Source organism: Chelmon rostratus, chromosome 10 (assembly GCF_017976325.1).
Source record: "Chelmon rostratus isolate fCheRos1 chromosome 10, fCheRos1.pri, whole genome shotgun sequence".
Classification (NCBI taxonomy): Eukaryota; Metazoa; Chordata; class Actinopteri; order Chaetodontiformes; family Chaetodontidae; genus Chelmon; species Chelmon rostratus.
Window position 1 is genome coordinate 2,225,773 of NC_055667.1, and position 25,034 is coordinate 2,250,806.

The window sequence follows — 25,034 nt, forward strand, 5'->3', positions numbered from 1 at the left end:
CAATCAAACAAAATTGAAATTGGGGGTGGGGGTTGGGCTCTAAACCAGTGTCATATCTAATGTTTGCTGCGATCACTGCTAAATTTAACAGAAGGCACACCCAGGCTGATTTTAACCCAGATGTCTTTCTCCGGTTATTTCATGTTTACTGTAGTTGCACTCTATCTGGTGGACCTCCATAATGACGTCTGATCTTAGAGTGAGCAAGAATCTCAATATACAGCGATAAGAGAAGAGAACAAAAAACACAGGACAAATCAGAAGGACGATGGCATTAGGAGGAATGAATCACACTTGTTTGTTTATGTTTTCCTTGGCCTTGGTGTCTGTGGCAACACTTCATTTTCACTTCCTGATTAACTGTATGGGCATCAAATGCTCATTCAGCAAAATTTCCCCCTTGTTGCACAAGCTGACACTCGCTGCTCCATCAGAGAGAGCTGTGTGCCATCCTCCAGATACTGCTTTGTGACTTGTTGCTTATCTAATCTGCATTTCTCCTGCTTAACTAACAGAACAAATCATCTTTGATTTGCTATAAAATGTATAAAAAATGCATAACGTCATCCAAATCAGTGAGAGACACACATGTGTGCACACCTGCTGTGTCTCTGTGACACTGGAGCTCTAAGGCTCAGAGGAATAAGACACATCAGGCTATGGTTACACAGATGATGCCTGTTATCGGATACATTCATTGTTGGTTTGGGTCTTTTCATCGAATTTACAGACAATACGAATTATCCTTCAAGTCATAAAAGTTAGGATTTGAAACTTGACTTTCAACTTGAAAGCAAAAACACTCAAGTGTTAAATTAAGCCAGGCTGTGACAGGCAGGGCTCCAACAATCATGTACCATGAATATTTAACTTTAACACCTGGACTATATATTGAAAGGACTTGATCTGAGCTTTTTTTAAAGTTTTAAAACATCTTTGAATCAACACCCAACCTCACACACAGACACACACACACACACACACACAACTTGATTACAGTCACACAGACAACGTGCACCTCCCATACACACTTCCTTTCCAGAGAAACACACAGGGTGTTTGCCGCCACACCCTCACACCCACTGGTCAGCGGGTAGTTTGGTGTGTGTGTGTGGGTGGGTGTCTGTGTTTGTGGTTGCCAATATGACACTGTGAGTAATTCAATGCATTTCTCAATTTAAGCTGTGAAGACAGCAGCATCCAATAGAGTCAACCCAGATGCTGTTTTAATTATCAGGATGTTCATTGCCATTAAGTATGTTTGTTCTTCTCAATCCTCCACATGTATTCTACACATCTTTTGTCACGAAGATGCTCATCTGCATAATTTTCAGGCATGTAGTGGATGCTCTAATCCAGAGAAATTTCCCAACAGATAATTGGGTGTGTAACAGATTCAGTGTCTTTCTTACAATAATTAATGATAGATTACATTTTGGAAAAATTAGCTCATTTGCTCTCTTGCTGGAAATGAGATGAGAAGATTGACGCATCATTACTGTTTGCTATGATGCTAAATACAAGAGATGGTTATCTTAGCACAACATAAAGATTAGAAGCAGGGGCAATAATTAACCTGCCTTTGTCCACAAATATGCCTATAGTCCCTTACTCATGATATGCATTATGTCAGAAAATATCTGGAGTTCTTGGGGAAACTCCTGGAAGTCACTGTGGCCAGCCAAGAAATAATCCAGCACATAACCTCCCGTAAAACCACAATTCATCCTTTTTATAGTTTGGTTTTTGTGCATATTAAACAAATGAGATATTACTTGTTCATTAAAGAGCCTTACAGGTGTGGTGGAACAGGGACAGAAGCAGGCCAGCTGTTTCATGTCTGTTCGCTCTACTAAGCTAGAAGTGTCCTGGCATAGCTTCATATTATGACAGAGGTATTGATCCTCTCTTTAACTTTTGGCGAGAAAGCGGACAAATGTCTTTCCTAAAAGGTCAAACACTTCTTTAATCACTAGCTGCATTCATTAGTCAAACAAAAAACTCCTTTTGCACACAGAAGTGCCTTATTTCACAGCCCGAATCTAAATGGGAGATTTAGTCTTTCTTTGAGGTCTTGTCTGAAACACTACTGGGCTATTTCTGTTGTAACGTGTGTGTGTGTGTGTGTTAATGTGTGTGTGTGTCATTGGTCACCAGAAACAGGGACACACTTTAGGACCATTTTTGGTCCTTGCTCCTTTTCCATCGTCACACCATATTCCCTGCCCTACATTCAGGTTTAGCTCAGACACAGCAAAGTCTGGACGAGATTCAGACAAAACGGAAGGAACAGACAAGATAAAGAGGCGTAGCAGAGCTGATAGCTGACCTTCACATGAGGCTGTACAGGGATCCCAGTCAGAGTTCAGAGGTTCAGACATATCCGCTTTGTGTCTGAGTCACTCACCGAGGAGTGGCAGTGTTTTGCCATTTCCTAATCAGGGCTGGGGTGAACTGACTGTGTTTGCAAAAGGATATCGTTTCTTAGTTTGAAGCCTCCATGATTTTACTCATGCAGGTCCATTTCCAGCAGCTTATGCCTGATGTTGCCTGTAAATTCCCAATAGACAAATAAAAGTGTGAAAGCCTAAACAGCAGCTTCTTACACAAACTCAGTTCAAAGAGGTGTGAGGACATCAGACATGATGCCAAGACTGAGGAATAAATAACCTTCACAAATCCTCCAGGGCCCCGAGGATGTTTAACAAACCTTGTCAAGTTGAGGGATGTCGGAGTGGCTCTCAAAATGAAGCCTGAGACAGAATGGGGTAAGAATTCCTCAAATTCCCCAGATAGAAAGCAACATTTGTTCTGCATTATCAAGAGTTTAGATATGAGCTCAGTGTTCCTTTTTAAGAATTAGCAAAGCAGGGCGCAGAGACGCTGGGACTTATATATATATATATGGTGCAATAGTTCCCCCTAATGGCCATTTTTAGAGTGCATTAGGACTCTGCACTGATCTCAAAGAGTCACTACTAAGGGTATGGAGATGAGGAGGGACAGTTCACAAGGAAGGGTCTCACACAGCAGGAACAATGCTAGATCGTCATCAACACCTGTTTTGCCAAATCCAGGTCCCTGGTGTCATGCATGTGGGCACAATGAAATGACACCCTGGGAAACTAGCAGAGGTGGAAGAAATACTCAGACAATTTATTCAAGTAAAAGTAGCAACAGACCTTTATTTTGACATGATTTTTTCCTGATTGCACATAACACGTATCATCATTACTTTGGACGTAGTGGTTTCTGTCACAGTAGGAAAAGCATGCATTTAAATAGCAGAATGCATGATGGCTCACTGTCACACTGTAATGACTTCCTGACACATTTAAACAGAACAGAGCTGTTGTTAATATTGTTAGTGGCACCTGTGCTGATACTAAGGTGACAAAAAAGGCCAATCACACTATAAAAATAGTCAATTGCAAGTAAATGTTCTTCATTCCCAATTTTACTAAGATTTGGTACAGAAGTATTGTCATGTTGGTTTCATCTACAAGAATGGATCATATTTTATAAAATGATCACATTTTATATATAGAATCCGAAAAGCAACTAGGAACTATAGTTGTTAGATAAATGAGGAGTAGGAAACAGTGCAGTATTTCCCTCTGAAATGTTTTGGGGTGCAGCTTTAAGGAACCATTGTATTTCAGAGGAGTACTTGAGGAAAGTAACTAGTAGTATTTCCACCAATGAAAATTCTCCACCATTACTGCAACTAATCACGCCTGTGTTTTTCCTGTTGAGACATGGCAACAGGTGATGTGATAATCGGGCGGAGAAAATGTCAATTCTACCTGTGCTGACAGGCCCATTTCACTGAAGACATTTAACATTTCACTGTAGGATGTAAATGTATTTAATATAAGAGTTAGGGCTCGAGTGGTAAAATGAAATAACAGTTCAAATCTTTTTTAGAGTGTCTAAACAAGGAATCAGACAGTCAGTCTACATTTTGTAGTGCAAAGCAAACGTCCGAGCAGGTTCATGTCGACGTAACGTGACGTCACCTTGCATGCATAAAAACTACACTTCCCAGCATTCACTTGAAGCTGCCACTATTATCATTATTATTTCCTTTGACGATATATTTAAATATTTTTTTCTATATTAACGAATTTGCATCACAAAAATGCATTCTAAAGCAAAAAATAATGCGTTAATTAATATAAAATGTGTAATCATCCGACAATAATCGTCCATATGACGAAGCGGAAGTCTCCTCCACTTCCTTTCCTCCATTAGGTGAGTGTGTGGCGAGAGCGCGTTTTCTTCGGCTCTCCCTGAAACAGGCAGATTTAAAGTTATTTTTCATATATCGAAGCCCCGATTTAACGAAATAACACATTTGTGTTTATTATTTACAGATCGCAACCATGGGCCGCCGACCAGCCCGCTGGTAAGTTCTTAGCTACATCGTTTCAGAACAGGGCACATTTGGTCAGTCACAAGAAAATGGCAGCTGCTCCGGTGCGCACCATGTGCCGTGTGCTGGCATGCCGGCAGGCCGTCTGTCAGACTTTTTAAACTGAAGTATGAGAGCACAGTCCTGCATCTGTGACGTGGTGTGTACTACAGTTACTGCTTGTCTTTATCAATGTTATATCACCGCACTGACACAAAGCGCTAGCTTGTTGAGAGCAACTTGAGCTAACGTCAGCTAGCATAAAGCTAGCACCAGCACTCAAAGCAAGATTCCCATCTAACTACACGTTACATCTAATTTGTCTATTCATCAGGCTCATGTCCTCATTTCTGTCTTGGGTTTTAACAAAGTAACTAGTTAGTTGTTAAAATAAGTGCTTGACGTTAACAAACCTGAGCTCAGTCACTATTAACATCAGAGAGGGTGATTTGGTGTCGCACCCAGAGACAACTGTCCAACCGTCCACAGTGTAGTAAACAATTAAGATTGCAGTGTTGACATTATTGTCCTTCAGCAGTCTGAAATTAGATTCAGCTATTCAGAGTAACTTTGTTGTTGAAGCATAAGACAGACAATATTTAATATATATTATTTTACTCTGACCTTCTTAGAAAATCCTGAGATGAGCAAAATCAATACTAAATATGTCCTGTTAACAAGTATAATTAAGTGTGTTTGTGTCGGTGTGTGTGTAGCCTGATATCTTGTTCCTCTGTCCTCTTGAGCTCTAGTGTTGTCTGAAAACTGTTAAAAAAACATGTCTGTGATCCACATTGCTGCTCAGGATGACATGTTTCTTCAAGACTATGAACACACACTCTAGTTAATTTTGACTCAATCCCACATTCAGCGTCCTGCTGACCTAATACTCACTCCACCAACTGTAGATTAATCTGGGTCTGATGATGGCCCCCAACAAATGCACCGTTTCCTCCTGTTTGAGTAACAGCCACTGAAAACTACAGTGAGCAGCTGTTTATCTTGAGTAGGAATGAACGGGGCTCGTCCCACAGACAGAAGGGTCAGACTAACATGCTGTTAGTTAGTTAGTTTTGCTCTTTTAATGGGACTTGACAGTTAGGAAAACATCTGTCCTCATTCTTACTGCAGCAGTTAGTGACTACAGGAGTTGTGTTGGTAAATGGTTACACGTTGTGTCTCCCACAGCTACCGTTACTGCAAGAACAAGCCCTACCCCAAGTCCCGCTTCTGCAGGGGTGTGCCTGGTAAGCTGTTTCCATGTTTTACTCAACATGTCCTGAAAGTGTAGGAAGTTTGCTTGAGCAGTCAGAGCAACAGCCAGTTTAGAGGAAAGTTTTTTGGTTTGAAATTCCTGGGACTCAGATTTAGTGTTCTGGCCCATTTTGTATTCAAGGTAATTGGATGTCACAATAGCCTGTCATTGATAATCCTGCAGCTTATTAAGCCGACCAGTTGTGCTCCAGTGCCTTTCTGGTGTGCAAAGGCTGCAGACAGTGACTCTTTGGTTGTGTATGTCCTCAGCTGGGAGGTGCTGAGTGCTTTAAGGGACCACTGAGACAATAGTATTGCTTGATTGTGACCATCATTCTTTGTGCTGTTCTTTTCTGAAGCATCATTTTCAGTGGTTCATTTTCTTCCCTGTTCTCTCTGCCAATTCTCCCATCGAATGTAGATCCCAAGATCAGGATCTTCGACTTGGGCAGGAAGAAGGCCAAGGTAGATGAGTTCCCCCTGTGCGGCCACATGGTCTCTGATGAGTACGAGCAGCTGTCTTCAGAAGGTGAGGAAGAGGAGACAGATTCTTTTTTTCTGCCTGGGGACAGAGTAATTTGCATACTCTTGGTCCTAAAGTGGTCAAAACCTATTAGCGTTACTCTGGCAGGCCACTGTTGTTTCTTAAGAAAAACTGAAATTGAAATTGAAATTGAAATGAAATGTCTCTGAGAGAAGCACTGAAATGTCATTTTCCCTTCCATCAGTTGTACATGCCAACATTAGGGATGTTCCTAACTACTAGTTTCCCTGACGATTTAACAGAAGTTTAAACTTTCGACAAATTGACTAGTCTAAAAGTAAGAAAACACTCAAATTTTGCACAATTTAGTCCATCAGATTAAACATTGTCGGGAAACATATTCTCTCTAATTGCCATTTTTGAATCATTAATCACATTATTCAATAGCCAAAATGAATTTTAAGTGCTGCTAAATGTATGGCACCTTGTGCTGTGTGTCAGGGTTTTGAGGGCTGTCCACCTGTCCTGAAAGATTTCAATGTCCCAAACAAATGGGAGACATTCCGGTCAAATATAATGGTCAAAGTGTCTGGACTCTTATTTTCCCATCTTTTTGTGTGAAACGATTTTTGAAATTGGTCCAGTGTTGGGCCACAGTGCTGTCGCCGGGAAACATCCTCCAAAAGTGTTTGTTTTTGCTACTGACAGGCTCAGATTGTTTTAAGTGTCTGACAACATTATACAAAGGATCCATACAGAGACTTACACATTAGTATTTCTTGTGTGTATTGCTAACTTGAATGGATGTGTTTGGAATATAGTTGTTGTATATGTTGACATGGCAGATTAGATTTACACAGGGCTTTCTGCTGTGCATGTGCGCATGCATGCTTAAACATGCATACACACACTTGTCTGGTTTTACTGTAGGTCTATAGATGCACTGTACAGTATCTGCGAGTAGAATGTAGATACATCTGTATACTGGGAGATGCGTGTGTGTGTTTTAGTGGAAAGCTTGAGAGAAGAATAGTTGTGGCTACAAGCATGATGCAGTGCAATCCTTCAACATATTGTAGATTCAAGATTCAAGAGTCTTTATTGTCATTGCAACCCCCATGTTAGATGGTAAGAAAGATAAGACTAGAAAGAGTGAATAAAATTAAGATAACTACAATAAAATAAAATAAACCAACATGCAATAAAAAAAATATTGCATGTAGTGGGTTATTCAACAAACTGTTTTGCATCTGTGGATAGAGTCGTGTAAAAACTCTAAAGAAATGCTCACTCAAAAACAGAAAAGCCCAGAACAAGCAACAGCAGCAAGTGCACAAATGAAAAAGCTAACCATCCACTAATGCTGGACTTGTCCTTGCTTGCTCTCAGTACAAGCTGAAGTTCAGGCACTAATGTCTGTTTGATTGTGATTCCTCCCCCACCCGCTGCCCTCTGTAGCTCTGGAGGCCGCCCGTATCTGTGCTAACAAGTACATGGTGAAGACCTGCGGTAAGGATGGTTTCCACATCCGCATGCGTCTGCATCCCTTCCACGTCATCCGGATCAACAAAATGTTATCCTGCGCTGGAGCTGATAGGTGAGTCTGTCGTCTGTGTGTAGATGGTCGCTTTATGCTCTGACAGACACAGATTCCTCATCACCCTTATCACAGAGGGACTGTCAAAATAACAGAAGTGAGTTTGGATTAAGAAATTAAGAATTGCTGTGTTTAAAGTATTTGGTGTCTCCATACTTGTTTTGCCAAGAGATACACACACACACACACACACACACACACACACACACACACACACACACACACACTCACACTCACTCATCATATGTTCATCATATTTGCTCTGGTCTCCACCTTCTGGTTGTCAGGCTCCAGACTGGAATGCGTGGTGCTTTTGGTAAACCCCAGGGCACTGTGGCTCGTGTACATATTGGTCAGGTGATCATGTCTGTTCGCACCAAGGCCCAGAACAAGGAGCACGTGGTTGAGGCTCTGCGCAGAGCCAAGTTCAAGTTCCCTGGACGCCAGAAGGTAACTAAACACTCAAACCATCGGTGTATATTTTTATTTCTGTCAGCTGTGTAGAGATTAGATTTGCTAATCCTGTCTGAGATATATTCAGTTGAGAGTAGCACTAAAACGACAATTTAATGTTTGACCTCATCAGCTTCATTGATTTTTGTAAATAATCTGCTTAGTCTGAATTTGATGCAGCAACATGTTTAAAACAAGTTGAAACAGGAGCAACTAAAGACTGGGAAAGATGTGGAACGCTCCAAAAACACCTGTTTGGATCATTCCACAGGTAAACAGGTTGATTGCTAACAGGTGATAGTATCATGACTGGGTATGAAAGGAGCATCCAGTCATTCACAAGAAAGGATGGAGTGAGGTTCACCACTTTCTGAACACATGATGCACAAACAGAGTCCCAACTTTTTGCTCAAGAATTGGGGTAGTAGAAGGGAATTGCAGGGAGGGGGAATATATTAACACGCATCTGTAATGCTATCATGGCACAGCTCTGCAGCTTATTAAGCCGACTGGTCTCGCTGGAGTGTGCTTCCGGTGTGCAAAGGCTGCAGACAGTGACTCTTTGGTTGTGTATGTCCTCAGCTGGGAGGTGCTGAGTGCTTTAAGGGACCACTGAGACAGGGCTTATTAAGAGCCTTTCACATGCTGTTCATTCTGTTAATATAGCAGTTTGTAGATGTTTTTCTTTTGTAACATTTAACCTTGCTTTTTGGCCTGTCATTATTCCCACCCGCAGATCCATATTTCCAAGAAGTATGGCTTCACCAAGTTCAATGCTTGCGACTTTGATGACATGATGGCTGAGAAGCGTCTGATTCCAGATGGCTGTGGGGTGAAGTACATCCCCAGCAGAGGCCCTCTCTCTCGCTGGAAGGCCCTGCACGCCGTCTAGAGCTTCTGCAGGCTTTCTGTGACCACAGAATTCCAATAAAAGTGGGTTTGATTACAAAGGCGGTTGTGATGATGGCTTTGATTTTGATTTTTTTCCTAAGATTCCTACATCAGACATCTGTGGTTGAGAATGCTTGGCCTTAAAGTCAGGGCAGAAGGGCATATTCAGCATCTGTTAAGGTTTGTCTATCCAAGTAAATAGATTTTAACTGGAGGGGAAGCAGCCATGGTGGAGAAAGTCTGACTCAGATATGTGCACAGTGATGCACAACTTTTAACTTTGCAACATATTAAAGATCTAAGACTGTAAGGGGGTCGGATCACAGAATTCAACATGCACACTGCAGCAACAACAGAAATGCTAACAGTTGCCCATGAAGTATTTAACTCCTTGAACTTGATCATTTTCGCCATTCTTACCATCATGACATACTTCATGTCAGTTATTCAAGAGAGGGGCAAAAATGTTTAACTGTAACAGAAGCCTTCAAGTTAATGTCAATCTGAAAACAACAGCAGAAGTATTAGTTTTTCGATGCAGCTAAATCAATAGTCCTAACTTGTTCAATGGAGTTTACCTGTGATATTGAGGTGGTATGATTGCTTTTTGATGAATTATTCTCTTAAAAAAACCCCTTTTGTTTTGAGAGCTCAGTGCTCAGAAACACCTCTGATTTGATTGACAGTGACCTGGTAACAGTTAATTTGCCTTCTGATTTGGTGGGACACACTGTACAAACTACCCCTCGAGCATAACACAGCCTGTGGTCGAACGAAAGATTCTTTTGAGTTGCATCGTGGGAAATGAGGGTTGAGCATTTTTGGAGCTTGACCCATAGTTAGCATAGTTGGTGCTGTCCACACTTCCCCTTCCTAACATAAGTCTTGTATTATAAATATGTCTGAATCTCGAGCTTCATTTGAAAAAACCCTGATGACATCGTCAGCAGGTATGCAGATCTGACCCTCTGCCTCTACACAAGTCTGTGTTTGATAACCTCCTTAAGGCCTATCAAAAATGACTAGGCTGTGAAGGAAAATCACATCCTCCCTGCAGCTGTCCTATGAGTCCAGAACAGAGTTGTTATGCGTATTAGAAGTCACCACACGGGTCGCCGAAGCAGCTCGTTTCCTTGATGTGAGCAGCAAATAAAGTGTCCTGAACCATCAGTGACCTTTTTATTCAGTCCAATTGGTTTAACAGTAGGAGGTCTTCAAAGTGTGGTCCACTATTTCCTCTTCTCTACTGAGGCATCTCTTTGTGCTTTGACAGCCAAAGAAAAACTGCTTCCAGAGCAGTGGTGGAGCAGATGAGAAGCAATTCATACTGTCCATGCTTGACTTCCTCTCTGTCATCACTACACTGTATGTACGAAACCAAACTGCACTGGAGCATTCAGATGGTTGGTACTTGTGGCCAGCTTGGGAATTCTCTCTTCTTGACGGCTCTGCTGATGGTAGTGAAGGAACAATATAAGGAACCTCTACCAGAGACTGCTCTAAACTCCACATGGATGCCCAGCTGGCAGAGCGCCATGTTCAGCTTCTACATGACTTACAAGACCCTGAACCAACTGGTGCTCATCCTCCCTGGCCTGTTTCCAGCTCAGTGGGAGGACAGACGCTGGAGAGAGACCCCCATTGTGGTGCCACTGAAGTCTTCTTGCTGTCAGACTTCTGGCTGCACCGTGACACTGTTGTCTCTGCTCTGCAGGGAGTCTGATAATGACTGTAGAGATGACATTTATTCTGATTGGTAGTTCAAAGAGTCATTGTCTTGTTTCAGCAATGATAAACAGAAGAGTAAAGGAAGAGAGCTGACTGTGAGTGTCATAAAACACAAACACACACACACAAACGAGACCATTTGGATTTAAAAGGTTTCTCTGCACTGCAGTCCCTTTGACTGCTAACACTGCTGTTGGCTCACTGGCTACTGACTAAATTTAATTCTGCAGGATTAAAAGAAGAGAGACACACTCAGTGGTTGAAGGTTCACCTTATGCTAGAGGAATTTAATAATAATAATAATAATAATGAAGATGGTGATAATAATAATCCTTGTACTTAAAGGTTAAACAACTACTAGAACAACCATCATATCCCAAATCCTGGTGGGTTTTTGAATATTGTCGGTCTGACATGATCCAGCACATGGACATTGATGGACATTTGGCTGATTTTTGTGGACTTTAACAACTCCACAACTGCAAACAGTTTATTCTTCATCCAGTACCCTTTAATTTTATCCCTATTTTCTGTTTGGGGACTTTTTGGTGACAGAATTAGGTTTAGTAGGTTTTCACGTACGAGGAATTTGCCTTTGTGTTTTGGTTCATAACAATACACGTAGTAAGAAAAATATGCAAAAGATCAGTATAACAATGTTTCGTGTATTAATCCAAAAAATGTGTAATCAAAATAGATTTCTAAAAGGCCCTCAGTCAGATGGCACAGACCTTACAATGATGTAATCTGTAGAAATGCTTCATTTTCTTTGGCAGGTTCAACCTCTTGAGCTGCCACAGAAAGTGCATCCTCTGATGGGCAGAGCTGATATTCAGCTCCCGCTGGACGTCCTGTGTGATGACGTCTTGTCAGATAGGAAGTCTGTGGTCCACCTGCAGGTGGAGTCAGACACACTCAGCTGAGAGAGCTTGTCCTGCAGCAGAGCTGGGATGGTGGTATTAAAGACAGAGTTCAAATCTGCCTTCAGTCATGGTATAGGTTCCTGAGGAGTCCAGGTGCTGATGGATGAAGTGGAGAGCTATGTTTCCTGCATGGTCCACAGACCAGTTTAGACTGCTGCGTGGCATGTCTCCAGTGAGGTGTTATACATGTCTGTGAACACTGGAGACAGCTGATCAGAACAGTGCTTCAAGGTGGATGAAGGGACAGACTCTGGGTTTTGCCTCTTAAAGAGCCTGTTGTCCCTCTCCAGGATGGAGAGTCGTCATTGTGGGCAGTAGTGGATGTGCCCAGACACCCGCTCAGCTGGGGGAGGTGGTGCTGGTGGACTACAGCTGGTGGAAGCAGTCATGTGGGATGGTGTCTTCAGGATGGTCTCCTTGTCTTTCAGGTCGACAGTAGAACTCATTCAGGTGATTGGCCAGGCGCACGTTGTTAATGGAGTGGGGGCTTTAGGTGTGTAGCCCCTGCCAGACAGGTTCAGAGTGGTTGGCTGAGAACCGGTGAGTTGAGTCATTTAATGTCTCTCACCGTCTTGCTAAACCTGTACTCTGACTAACTAAACCTGTCCCTAAACAACTCTTCATGTTGCAGTCTAATCTGAGTTCAGCTGTGAACCAGGGTTTGTTCGAACTCTTCCTGGTGTGTGAGGGTACACAGCAGTCCTCACAGAAACCAGTGTATGGCCTCACAGCCTCTGTGAACTCATCCTGACTGCTGGTAGCAGTCCTGAAAACATCCCAGTCAGTTCATTAGTGCACAGCACCACCCTACCAAATCCCAAACAAGCATTTCATTTCTGTAACTGGAGTTTAGAGTAGTTTGTAGATAAGAGATCAAACATGGAGTTTGAGCTCTCTGGACCCCAAACATAAATAATATAGGATAACATGCTATTTCTTAATCTGTGAATTACTTTTCTGCCAACAGAAATAACACACTTCTTCATGCATAGCCCACATTACACACTGTATAAACCATGAAATATTTCCTTATGTGGAGTATTAACAAAGCTTTGGTCATTTTTATATTTTGTAAATGTGTCCAAACTCTAGGCGCCATTGTATAAATAGAGGAGAGACAGCATTGTTCTGCTTTAAAGTCTCACAGTTTGATATACGATCTGAAGCCACTTGTGCATACATAATTTGTGCTGTAGCCACAGCTGCTACCCTCCAGCTTAGGGTTTTCTTCCATGCAAAACTCAGAGGCAGGAGCCTTTCCTACTTGTAGCTTTCATGCCCCGGTGCAAATAAACACATGTTTTCTAATCCTAGTAGAGTATTACAGAAACAATTTTGTCATGCTATTATTTAACATGATTATTGTGGGGAAAGAAAAAAAGTTTGTGTTTCAAAATATATTAAACAGCTATAAAATAAGATCTTGAGTGAAAAAGTGATAATGATCATTTGTCATTTTTTTGTGACATTTTAGCCCAGTTGCATATCATTATCCAATTCCACAACTTTACTTTGTGTACAGTCAGTAACACTAAACAACTGGTGTCCTTAATATCATTTTATAGCTGTAGGCTTGCCCTCCCACCCCCTCTCTCAAACGAGTTACCCTCTTTCTCCTTACTGAGGATGGGAAACAGTGAAAATGCAGAGCAATAAACTGAAACACCCCAGCTGTTTGATGGAAAGAAATCCTAACGACCCCCTCTAGGTATAACTGGTACTGATTTCGGCGGGTTGGGAAAGAGCTTTCCACAACAGTTGGCCCCATATCTGTAGCCACTTCTATTGCTGAATAACAGTGCTGCAAAGATGCAAAGATGCACTGAGGTCATAGTTTTAAAGGTCGATATTTCAAAGGAGGAAGCTTTTACAAGCTTGAAACTGACATAACTTACTCCCCAGGATGAGACAATTCCAACTATGTACTTGTCCTATGACAAAGTTCTAGTTTCCACATGTCATAGTCCCAGCCTTGGCCCAGGATTACTTTCAGTCAGGCCTTTTGTCTTGTGGCAAAAATAGTGGCAAAAGTCATTGCAGTTAATCATGTAGTGACATAAATCATTTAAGGTAATCAGAGTTTACTCATTTACAACCAAGCCAGTAGTTTTGAAAGCGTATTTTCCTGGTTAAAGTTAGGGTTATGCCAATATGTGGTTATGCCCAATAATGCCCTAGCAGTATGTAATGTGACTTATGTTGGTCACATCTAAAAGTGGACACGTTAGGCCCAATCACCAGGTCGTGACCTTTCCACGTTGTATCTTAGTTGTGCAACAAAGTTTTAAATTTCATAATTCATGGTTACAGTCTTGGTTGAAGCCTACAGTTTTAGAGCCCTTTGCAAAAATCCAGCAAATCCTTGTGTTGCAGTGTATCAAAAGCAAGCTGTTTGAGTTTTATATTTTCATAAATGAAAATTATGATTATGAATTAATGAATTAATACTAAAGGTTGAGTTGCAATTAAAAAATGGGGTATTAACAAAATTGCAACAGATATGAGGGCCCTCAAATCAGTGGAAGTTACCTGCTAAGCTGCCTACTTGCTGTATAAGGGGTGCTGGCCTTGTTACCGATCACATCCTTGACCCTCAGCTTTAATTAATGCACTGCTGTATTCAGCCTCCTATTTAACTTATGTGTTGATAAAATGGTTTAATGGGTCTGTAGCTATATACAATAATTACTACACATCATTATCCAGTCATTTACCATAAAGACACATGTTAGATAAATATGCTACTTAATAATTGAGAGTAATTGCTATGTTTCAATAGTCCAACAAAGAGAATAACATCATGTACACTTGTCATAATACAGCCATTACGATTTCCAGATAAAAAAAAGTTAAGGATGCAAAGTTAAGGACACCCAGTTTTCAAAGTGGGTACTTTTCTTCTGAGTTTTGTTTGAGGGGTGGCCTATATGTCAGACTTTGAAAATTGCTTAGCAAGATTATTCAATAAATATTTTGTGATATTAAATCAGAAACAAGTTCACTTCTCAATGTTTTATTGCAACAAGTTCAGTAAACAAATATGGCAAAAATAAAGATCCTTAGAGAAGTTAGTAAAGGAAAGGAGGCAGTTAAGAAAGCAGTGGAGGAAGGCGACAGAAGAAGAAAGGGAGGGCATTAAGGTGTTGCAGGAGGAACTGAGAAGCAGGTTAGCAGTACTCAGAAGGGCAGAACACCTTAGGGAGAAGAGAAAGAAGAAGGAACGTGCAAGGTCAGCATTTTTTAGGAACCCCTTTAATTTTGTGAAAGGCTTGTTTAATCAAGAAAAAGGAGGGCAACTTAAGGCAACGAAATCAGAGATTGAACAGTATTTGAAGTCGACGTATTCAGATTCAAAGGAGAATAGGAACATAGGTCTTCCACCTGACATGCCACCATTAGGGGAAGTGGAGCAGGAGATGGATGTGAGCCCACCTAGGTGGAGAGAAGTGGTGGAGGTGGTTAGGCGTGCAAAGGCTTCTTCGGCCCCAGGGCCTAATGGAGTCCCCTACCGTGTCTATAAGAGTGCACCTGGCATCTTAAGGACACTATGGAGATACCTGAGAATAGTTTGGGAGAAACAAAGTATTCCAAGAGCATGGCGCAGGGCAGGAGGTGTCTTCATCCCTAAGGAGAAGGAGTCATCGGACCTTAGCCAGTTTCGGATGATTTCTCTCCTAAATGTTGAGGGAAAGATTTTCTTTAGTATCGTAGCACAGAGGCTGGCTAAATACTTAGAAAGGAATGGTATGATAGATACGACAGTGCAAAAAGCAGGGATACCAGGATTTGCGGGATGCTTAGAGCATACTAGCATGATTTGGCATCAGATTCAGACAGCTAAGAGGGAGAAAAGAGACTTGAATGTTGTATTTTTAGATCTGGCTAATGCGTTTGGGTCAGTGCCACATAACCTTATTTGGAGTTCCTTTGACTACTTTAAAGTGCCGGAGATAGTTGTTAACTTGGTGAAAGCATATTTCCAAGACATCAGACTGTGTGCAAGTATCGCAGAGCTCACAACAGGCTGGCAAAGATTGGAGGTTGGTATTATGGCAGGATGTACAGTGTCCCCGCTAGCTTTCACAATGGCTATGGAGGTAATTATTAGGGCTTCCAAGTGGGTCGTAGGTGGAGAGAGACGGCAGAATGGAATGCGTCTTCCACCAATTAGGGCTTATATGGATGATATGACACTGCTAACTTCAACAGTGCCATGTACAAGGAGGTTGTTAGATAAAGTCAATCAGAATCTCAAGTGGGCTAGTATGAAGATTAAGCCTAGTAAGTCAAGGAGTATTTCAATATACAGAGGGAAAGTAAGTGATAGAAAGTTCGCTATAGATGGTGAGGAAATCCCAACAATTAGGGAGAAATCAGTTAAGAGTCTAGGACGGTGGTACAATGTGGACCTGAATGATGTTGAACAGGTTGTGCAATTTAGAAAGGATGTTGCAGAAGGGCTGGAGAGAATAGATAAATCAGGGCTCCCAGGAAAACTGAGGTTGTGGTGCTTGCAGTTTGGCTTGTATCCTAGGTTAATGTGGCCAATGTCAGTATATGAAGTCCCATTATCTGTAGCAGAGAGAATGGAAAGGCTAGTTAGCTCTTATATTAGAAAATGGTTGGGTGCTCCCAGGTGCTTAAGCAATGTAGCTTTGTATGGGAAAGGAATGCTTCAGCTGCCAGTATCCAGTCTAACAGAGGAGTTTAAATGCACTAAGGTTAGGACAGAACTTTTATTATCTGGGAGTAAGGACATGTTAGTTAGCAATGTGGTTCCGAATCCTTCTGGGGGGAGGAAATGGAACCCAAGGGCAGCAGTGCAGGAGGCAGAGGCAGCTCTTAGGCATGCAGAAATAGTAGGAAATGTTCAATTTGGCCGGGGAGGCTTGGGGCTTGGCCCAGGCAAACCAGTGTGGAATAAAGCAGGTCTAAAGGAGAAAAGAAAGCTTGTAGTGGAACAGGTGCGTAGGCAGGAGGAGTTGTTAAGGGGGGCAAAAGCAGTTGGTCAAGCCAAACAGGGACAATGGTTGAATTGGGAAGGTGTTGAGAAGAGGAAACTTAGTTGGAGGGACCTGTGGAATATGGAGGAAGGCCGTATTAAATTTCTGATAGGGGCGACATACGATGTGTTGCCAACCCCGCAGAACCTAAGTCTCTGGGTACAGGGCGATCAATCGTGCCCACTCTGCTCAGGTACAGCAAGTTTAAAGCACATTTTGTCAGGTTGTAGAATTAGCTTATCACAAGGCCGGTATACATGGCGGCATAATCAGGTGCTGAGAAGCTTAGCCGCAGGCATTGAGGAGAGAAGGAAGCAGGTGAATACTGGAAGTTCTAGAAAGGAGAGGTTAGATGTGCAGTTTGTTCGAGAGGGGGAGAAAAATAGAGCTGCTAAGTCAGGGAGAAAGCAGGTAGGTGGCTGCCTGGTAGGGGCTGATGATTGGCAAATGCAGGTCGACTTGGGAGGAAAGCTAGTTGTGCCCCAGGAAATAGTTTATAGTAATCTGAGGCCGGACATTGTCTTATGGTCCATGAGTAAAAAGACTGTGTATTTTATTGAGTTAACAGTCCCTTGGGAAAATTCAGTGGAGGCAGCTTATGAAAGGAAGAAGACTAAGTATGCAGATTTAAAGACAGAATCTGAGCAGAGGGGATGGAAGACCAGGGTCTGTCCGGTTGAAGTGGGGTGTAGAGGTTTTGTTGCAGGGTCAGCTGTTTCACTGTTGAGGGAGCTGGGAGTGCATGGGCAAAATTTAAGGAAGACAGTGAGGGAGATGTCAGATGAGGCTGCTAGGTCTAGTCAGTGGATATGGATCAGGAGAAATAATAGTAGTTGGGGGGTGAAATAGGGACGGTGAGGGGGGGGGGGGGGGGGGGGGGCAGAGGACATGCATGCCTAACCCGGCAAGAGAAGAGGTTAAAGTCTTAACAAGACACCTCTCCTCTGCTCTGCTTTCCCCGCCCCATCTTCTCGCTCTGCCAATAGGAAGAGAACCAGGAAGTTTAGATAAGGTGGGGGTGTGGCCAGCTAGAGTCTCTCTTTGGGACCATGCGGCCTGTTCAGGTGAGTTTGCGTGGTAAGATACAGAGTTGGCTTGTTTTTTGATCTTTTTGGTTGTTTTCCTGTTTTGTTTGCTTCTTGAAGGAAATGTTAGGGTTTGTTTTCCTGCTCTGTTTGCTTTTTGAAGGAAATGGTAGGGTTTGCTGCTTCTTGAAGGAAATGTTAGAAGAGGCTGTTAAATCTAGTCTGTGGTTTAGGCCTCCACCTCCAGCACCCTCTAAATTTTCCACCCCCTACCCGAACAAGGGTCTGTATCCAATCCCTACTTCCATCTTTTGACTCTACCTCTTTATTTTCTATCCCCTACCCGAACCAGGGTTTGTATTCCCACCCCGCTTTTTCTTGGTGCAGTTGGTGAGAGGCAGGGGTAGATGATGGTAGTGTGGCAATCGGCAGTTACATGTGGCATCTAGGCCTGTGGTAGCATTGTAGCAGCTAACAATAGCTAAAGCGGTGAGAGTATGATAGTATCTTAGCAGTTAGTATTGGTAGCTAGCAATTAACATTAACAGTATAGGTGAATCTAGCTTTATTGTCTTCTTCTGTTCCTCTTAGCAGGTAGCGGTTAGCACGTAACATTAGCTAAATGGTAGCATCGGAACTGTATTGTCTTCTTCTGTTCTTCCTAGCGGTTAGCATTAGCATTAGCAATAGTTAAATGGTAGCATCGGTACTGGCCACTACCTGGAGCATCTCTGGGTCAGTTGAACGTGGCGGTGCTGTTTGGATTGTGTAGGAGCAGTGTGAACTGGCACTAGGGGGGGTGACTCTGGGACGCCGGAGTTCACTGCCTAACCTCCTGGAGGTGTAGTGGGACTAAGTAGGCGAAACACTGTTGAAGGGAGGTTTCCACCTGATGACCCCCAGAGACGTGTTAGGAATCACTGCTCTTTGGCAGGTATAGAGGCAGATTAGAGCTCCAAGGTTCTTCACTGAGAATGAATCCTCTTTTTGAGCACAAGTATCTTGTGTTTAAATTAACTTAGACGGCTATGATTACAGTGCCCAACAAACACACAAACAACCATAACTCTGTACAATAGAGTGCAAAATGAAATACAGCAACAAATGGAAATGGATGTTTTCAGGCATCAGTAGTGTAATTACAGTGAAGTAATGAAATGCTAACCAAAAAAAAAGACAAAAAAAATGCAGGCGCATCCCAGTAGCTCAGCTGGTTGACAAACTTTAAGAACTCCATGAACCCTGAACTCCATACCATGAACAAGAAACAACAACCTAACAAGTGTCGCTATCTGCCACCCATTGCTTAGACCACTGTCAGACAAAAAGGGGGAAAAAATATGGTTATGCAGATAAAACTTATACACATTAACACACTTTATATTATGTATTCATTCATTCATTCCTACTTCCATCCATGACATCTATCCAAGCACTGAACACAGATTTTACCTTCCAAATGTTCCTGAGCTGTGTCCAAAACTTTGTTACACAAATTTCCTTTATTACTCAAATGATATACGTACCACATTTTGCATGGCTCCCACTCAACGTACTTCATTTTACCCTAAAAAAAGGAGCATTTTCCCTTTCAAATCACTGTTAGGGGTAACAGTTAATTCATTCTGTTAAATACTTTTTCAAGACTATCACACCAATAACAGAACAACCACTGGCCCGATTGTTGACCCAAGTAAAAACACTTTTATGCTTGTTTTTACACGGTTTTAAAGCTAAATGTGAAGGGCAGGAAAGGCCCCATAAAGAAGCTAAGTCAGTCTTTTTGGTTTAGGTCTGGGTTAATTTCTCTCCTCTGTTTGGCTGTGCACTCACAAATCATCTCACCTGAATGTTTAGGAAATACACAATATAATTTGTAAAAGACAAGTAAGTAGAGAAAAACAACAAAGTTACGTCAAAACAGTTGAAAGTTATGTGATACAGCAAAATCAAATCAAAATGAGGTTCCAGAGGTTTTAACTGGAATCATTTAATGCTGGCTGAAACACTTTAAATTTGTGATACTGAATTTGTGGTATGTGAATACAGCATGTCAGGCTCTGTAGCACTGTAGATAAGGGCCTTAACAGCCTGTAGCAGATCACATCAACACATGAACTGCAAAAAATATTTTTTATTTACAGATTTTTTTCATTTTAGTTCCTTTGTAATACTAAATGATCTGAATGGGTTAGAGGGAGGAGGTGGGTGTAGTGCTTGTGATTATATCTAACCTTGATAATTTGGCATCTGACAACCCTCTTCACTGGGTAAAAATCCTGGCTCTCTGTCACTGTGTGGGGGCATTCTGAAAGGAACAAAATAAAACAATACACTAAGTAAACCTTTATATGATGATAGGAGGTTATTGTGATAGCATGGATTATACTCTTCTTTTCTTTCTGTAATTAATACTGTTACCTGCCCCTTGTTAACAAATGTGATTGGCCTGATCAGTTTCAGGTCAATCTTAAAGTAATATCCTAAGTCTGATACTCTGGGATGCAAACAGGTAAGGGGCAAATAAAAATAAATAAATAAGCTGGGGGGCTGGGGTGAAGGAGTGGGAGTAGTGAGTAGCTATGTAACAGATAATGCACAGCAAGGCGGTCATTATTGCGGATGAGAGCCCTGACAGGGTGATCAGGACACAAAATATTAATCTGATTTTCTTAATTTAAAAACAAGCTCAATGCATCCAGAAATCATGGCCATGGAACTGCGTGCATAGCAATGGTCTGTTATACATAGCAACGGTCTGTTATACATAGCAACGGTCTGTTATACATAGCAACGGTCTGTTATGCATAGCAACGGTCTGTTATACATAGCAACCGTCTGTTATACATGGCAACAATCTGTTATCAAGAAATATCAGACCGCAGAATGCCGTGACTGACCAATCAGAAAACAGTATTCAACATGGCCGTTTAATATAAAGCTATAATTAGCTAATGCCAATTTGCGGGAGACTCCCAAAGCTCCTGGGAGAGGGGGGGTGTCTGCGTTATGATTGATTTTGACCATAGATTGCTAATGTTCAGGCTAAAACACAGGCTAATTAAGTTAAGTCAGTTTAAGTTTATTTACTTAAGTTAGTTTAAGTTTATTTACTTTATTGATCCCAAACTGGGAAATTACTTCTCTGCATTTAACCCATCACTGATTGAAACACACAGGAGCAGTCCGGGGAGGTTAAGTGCCTTGCTCAAGGGCACATCAGCCAGTTAATGGAGGGGGAGGGGATACTCCACCACACCCAATTTTTCTGTCAGTCCGGTGGGGGGATCCGATCACAAGCCGCTTCTCCAACCTCTAGGCCACGCCTGCCTATATCATCCTAGGAAAAAGTTACTAGATTAGACTGCAGCATTTAGGGCCTCAGGGTATGACACTGAATTAATCGTACCATACAGCGTGTTGCTAGACCCCTCACGTCTTGATTCTGACAGTAGAAATGAGCACACCTCTCATCTGTTGCCTTCAAATATCTTCAGTAAACTGTTTCGATGGGGGATGACACGCAGTAAAGGACCTGGGGTGGGATTCAAGCCATGGTCACTGCGATTTAGGGTTAGGCACCCAAATTCTTCGGTTGGATAATGAATGTCTGGCAAATTTGAAATATGATGGTGAATGGTAATCAAGGTATCACAGTACGATAATTATCTGTATTCAGTAAATCAGGGCCGAGGGGTTATCCTTTTACCACCTTGCACAATGTGCAATCATGCACAATAAGGTATGGGATACGACTAGGTTCAGGAATAAAAATATATGACCTACACCTAGCCCGATTGTTCATCCAGTATCATTTAAGTCCCGTGCGATCCGTACACAGTCCATGAACAAGTCTGGCACACCCTGTCAATTCAGGTACGGCTGGCTAACTAAACATCTATGTTAAACTACATGTAATCAACACTGGCTAACTGATGCAGGGCTTGTTAGACAGCATTTTGGGACATGAAAGCATTTGGGACACTGCTCTGAAAAGATAATCACAATCACAATGACTGAGCAAGATATGCTTCCACCTGCAGTCTGTGGCTTTAACTACACTAAACTGAAGGGAAAGGCTTCTGAACATTATAACACATAGTGCAAAGTGCCCCACATTTCAGTAGCATTTAAAGTATGACTTTAATTTAAAAAGATGTGGTGAATTGTTTCAAATGGCTCTTAAAATACCTGCAGTACTTTTCTGGATGGTGCTGAACCTAACTGGTGAAACAGTGTTCAATTTTGACTGCTTTCTGAGTGATTTATTACCTTTAGACTAGTTGACTAGTCTCCATGTAACTCTCTGTTTAGTTGTAAAGGAAATCAGCTGCTATGGGCGTCCCTAATCTCACATGTTTACAGAAAATGTTTGACATGGTTTGGGTGAGGTGCCACCTTGGCTCAGATTGCACATGGTTGCCTTAACCATCAGCTGTATGCAGATTTAATACCTGGTGGTCCTGTTGGAGCTGCTGGGGGAAGCAGGGCCGCTGATGGTCTGTGGGGGCCACACACAAAAAAGATCATAAAATAATTTAGTATTTAGCAACAAGTGCAAAGTGAATTGCAATAGCTATAAAGACAATTCCATACCAACATTTGAACTTCGTCCCGGACTTGAGATGTTCTCTCACGTTTTTGATCAAATGTTTAAATTTTTTTTAAGTCTTATTTTATGTGGCTGCTGTGCCCCTTCTCACTTTCTCAAACAAACAATATGTAGTGAGAAAACATAAAACAACACAAAGGCAATACAGTCTACCTGGTGACAGGGCTTTGGGAAGAAACACAGACACAGAGATGGAGATGGGTATGAGGGTGTAGGGGTGGCTCTTAAAAGAGCCGTGGTCTTTTTTAAAAGAAAAGAGAATAGGTGGAGGCACAGGCAGAGAGCTGGTGGGACTGTTGACGGGAGCTGTTGGACAAAGGAAAAGAAAAACCAAACAAACAAATGTTTAGCTATGTCTCTTACAGCAAGTCTTCCTCGATTTTTCATTATAATTACAGAAAATACACTATAAACACTAGGTACATCAAAGGATATTCTAAAAGAGGAAAGAAGAAATACTGCTTGTCTCTGAATATCCATTCTGTTTTTCCGGATCTTTTAATTTGCCTGTGTTCACAAGACAAGAGAAACTACTGTCAAATTATGAACGTGCAACATGCACAATAAACGTTGCTTGTACTGATTATCTGTATCCTAGCAACCAAAGTCGTGGTCGTGTTGCTAGTGCTGGACTTGAAGTTGCTGATGGAGTCAACCAGGTAATAGAGGGAATAGAAGAAGACGACCCCCTGCCTGGAGGATCCGGGACAACGTCGAGAGAGGAGGATGAACTGGACACTGACGAGACAAGATGGTGGGAGCCTGAGTGGTCCTCTGACAGTGACACTGACAGCACTGGCGATGAAGATGATGATACCGGAGAATACAGGAATATTGTAAAAAGTCAAGTCAGACGCGCAAATGCCAGTGCTGAAGCTGCAGATGAAGACCCTCTGCCTGGTCCATCCGGGAAACGGCCAAGACAGCATGATAGAGATGAAGAAGGAGATGAAGGTGAAGACGAGACAAGCAGCAGCAAAAAATCAAGATGGTGTTATGAGTTTGCTGACAGCGACTCCGACACTGTTGCAGCCAAAGCTAGTCACAATCTTGCTCATAGTAGTTACAATCTTGATATGGCTTAGGATGCAGGTGCTGTGGAAGAGACTGAGGAGGAAGTCAGCCAGCAGAAGGAGGAGGAAGACCCACGGCCAGGGTGCTCAAGGAAGAGGTCAAGGGAAGACGATGAAGAAGAGGACAGCAAAAGAAGCAAACGATTTAAATGTTAAAAAAAATGAGACATCATCAATGAAGACTGACCTCTACAGTGAGATATTGGATCCCAGAATTGATCCAGGATACTCTATGGTCAGCCAGTTCCTCCTATAGTTGGACTGTGGGAGAACAGTTAAACAAATAAATAAATACAATAAAATGAAATAAAGTCAAATAAAATGAAATAACATAAATGTCAGTTTCATTTAATTCAGTTACTGTAAGTCAATAATAGACTATAATTAATAACAACAAAACTGCAATAATAAATCCATTCATATTGTTCATAAAATGCTTCATCACAAACAATAATAATTATAATAAATATGAATGTTTAAACATAATTGTTTACTGTGTTTAATAATAATAAATTGCTAATAGTAATAATGATAATATGTTGTTGGAATAATGTATTGGAATAATTACAATAATAATAATAAAAAATAATAATAATAAAAAAGCTAAAACTGAACTTGCCTGCTCATTGTCACTGCTTCAGAATCCAGAGTACATTAGGATTTGAAACAAGTCCATTTTTTTAACCTTTCGGGCTATGAAATAATTTTTTAAAAACAGAAAAAGCCTCTGAAACCGTCTCATGGATGCATTTTGTAAAGCACATCTCTGTAGATGGAAAAGGTGTTAGAACCTCAGTCATGCATCAAAGGCCCTGATTACACCTGGCATTAACATGCATCATGATCCAATCACAAGAGGGCAGCTGACACACACACCCGCTCACAGCTGTGTCTCCAAGGTGTCCAGCTGACCACTTGTGTTCAGATTTTGTTATTGCCTATACGTCATTTCTACTACATGGACAAATGGGCACAGTTATTACATGTTGACATGTTTGTTTCACAGTGGCTAAAGTGGTTTTGAGTGATCAGATCACAATACATCATCGTGGTCATTTAGTGCTGTTCACATGTGATCTCGTCAGCCAAGAAGCATGTTAATGTCAGGGTCATGGAGCCTGTTTAGTCTTGACAACTGGTCCTGGACGCATGTGACCACATGTTTTTGTAGTGTGAACGCGGATTAATCGTTAGTTATAAGATAGAAAGTCAAAAATATGAAAGAAAAAGTCAAAATTAAAGGATAAAACATGAAAATTATTCGCTAAAAAAGTCATGGAGAAACAGAAGCAGGAGGCATCACGCAGGCTTAGCGTCATTTTGATCTGACCAGTTGCCAGCTCCTCAGCTGCTGCCAGATGCAGAACCGTGTCGTTGCTCACCGGCCAGTCGGGCAGCTCAGCCTCGATGTTCTTCAGACCACCAAACTCCTTCAGCTCCTACAAGAACAGGACTATTAAGGCTAAAAACCCTTTAGGAGTGGTTTAGCTTGACCACAAACTCAGCCCGTCGGTTATTATTTAGAAGAGAACCACATGAGGCACACAGGACATTATCATCACCTACATTCTCCCAGT

General features: G+C 41.8%; 1 protein-coding gene and 2 non-coding genes across 3 annotated transcripts; all 3 read left to right on the forward strand.

Moving 5' to 3' along the window:
- The first annotated feature begins 4,307 nt into the window (after window positions 1-4,307).
- rpl10 (ribosomal protein L10) lies at window positions 4,308-9,152 on the forward strand. The gene is made up of 6 exons (XM_041945533.1): window positions 4,308-4,408; window positions 5,603-5,661; window positions 6,090-6,197; window positions 7,611-7,749; window positions 8,037-8,199; window positions 8,939-9,152. Exons 1-6 carry the CDS (start codon window positions 4,386-4,388, stop codon window positions 9,092-9,094), a joined length of 648 nt encoding a protein of 215 aa, XP_041801467.1. The 5' UTR covers window positions 4,308-4,385; the 3' UTR covers window positions 9,095-9,152.
- On the forward strand, window positions 5,847-5,979 carry LOC121613434. Its single transcript, XR_006007193.1, has one exon. It is a non-coding gene; the product is annotated as a small nucleolar RNA SNORA70 (small nucleolar RNA).
- LOC121613424 lies at window positions 8,693-8,825 on the forward strand. Its single transcript, XR_006007185.1, has one exon. It is a non-coding gene; the product is annotated as a small nucleolar RNA SNORA70 (small nucleolar RNA).
- Window positions 9,153-25,034: the final 15,882 nt, after the last annotated feature.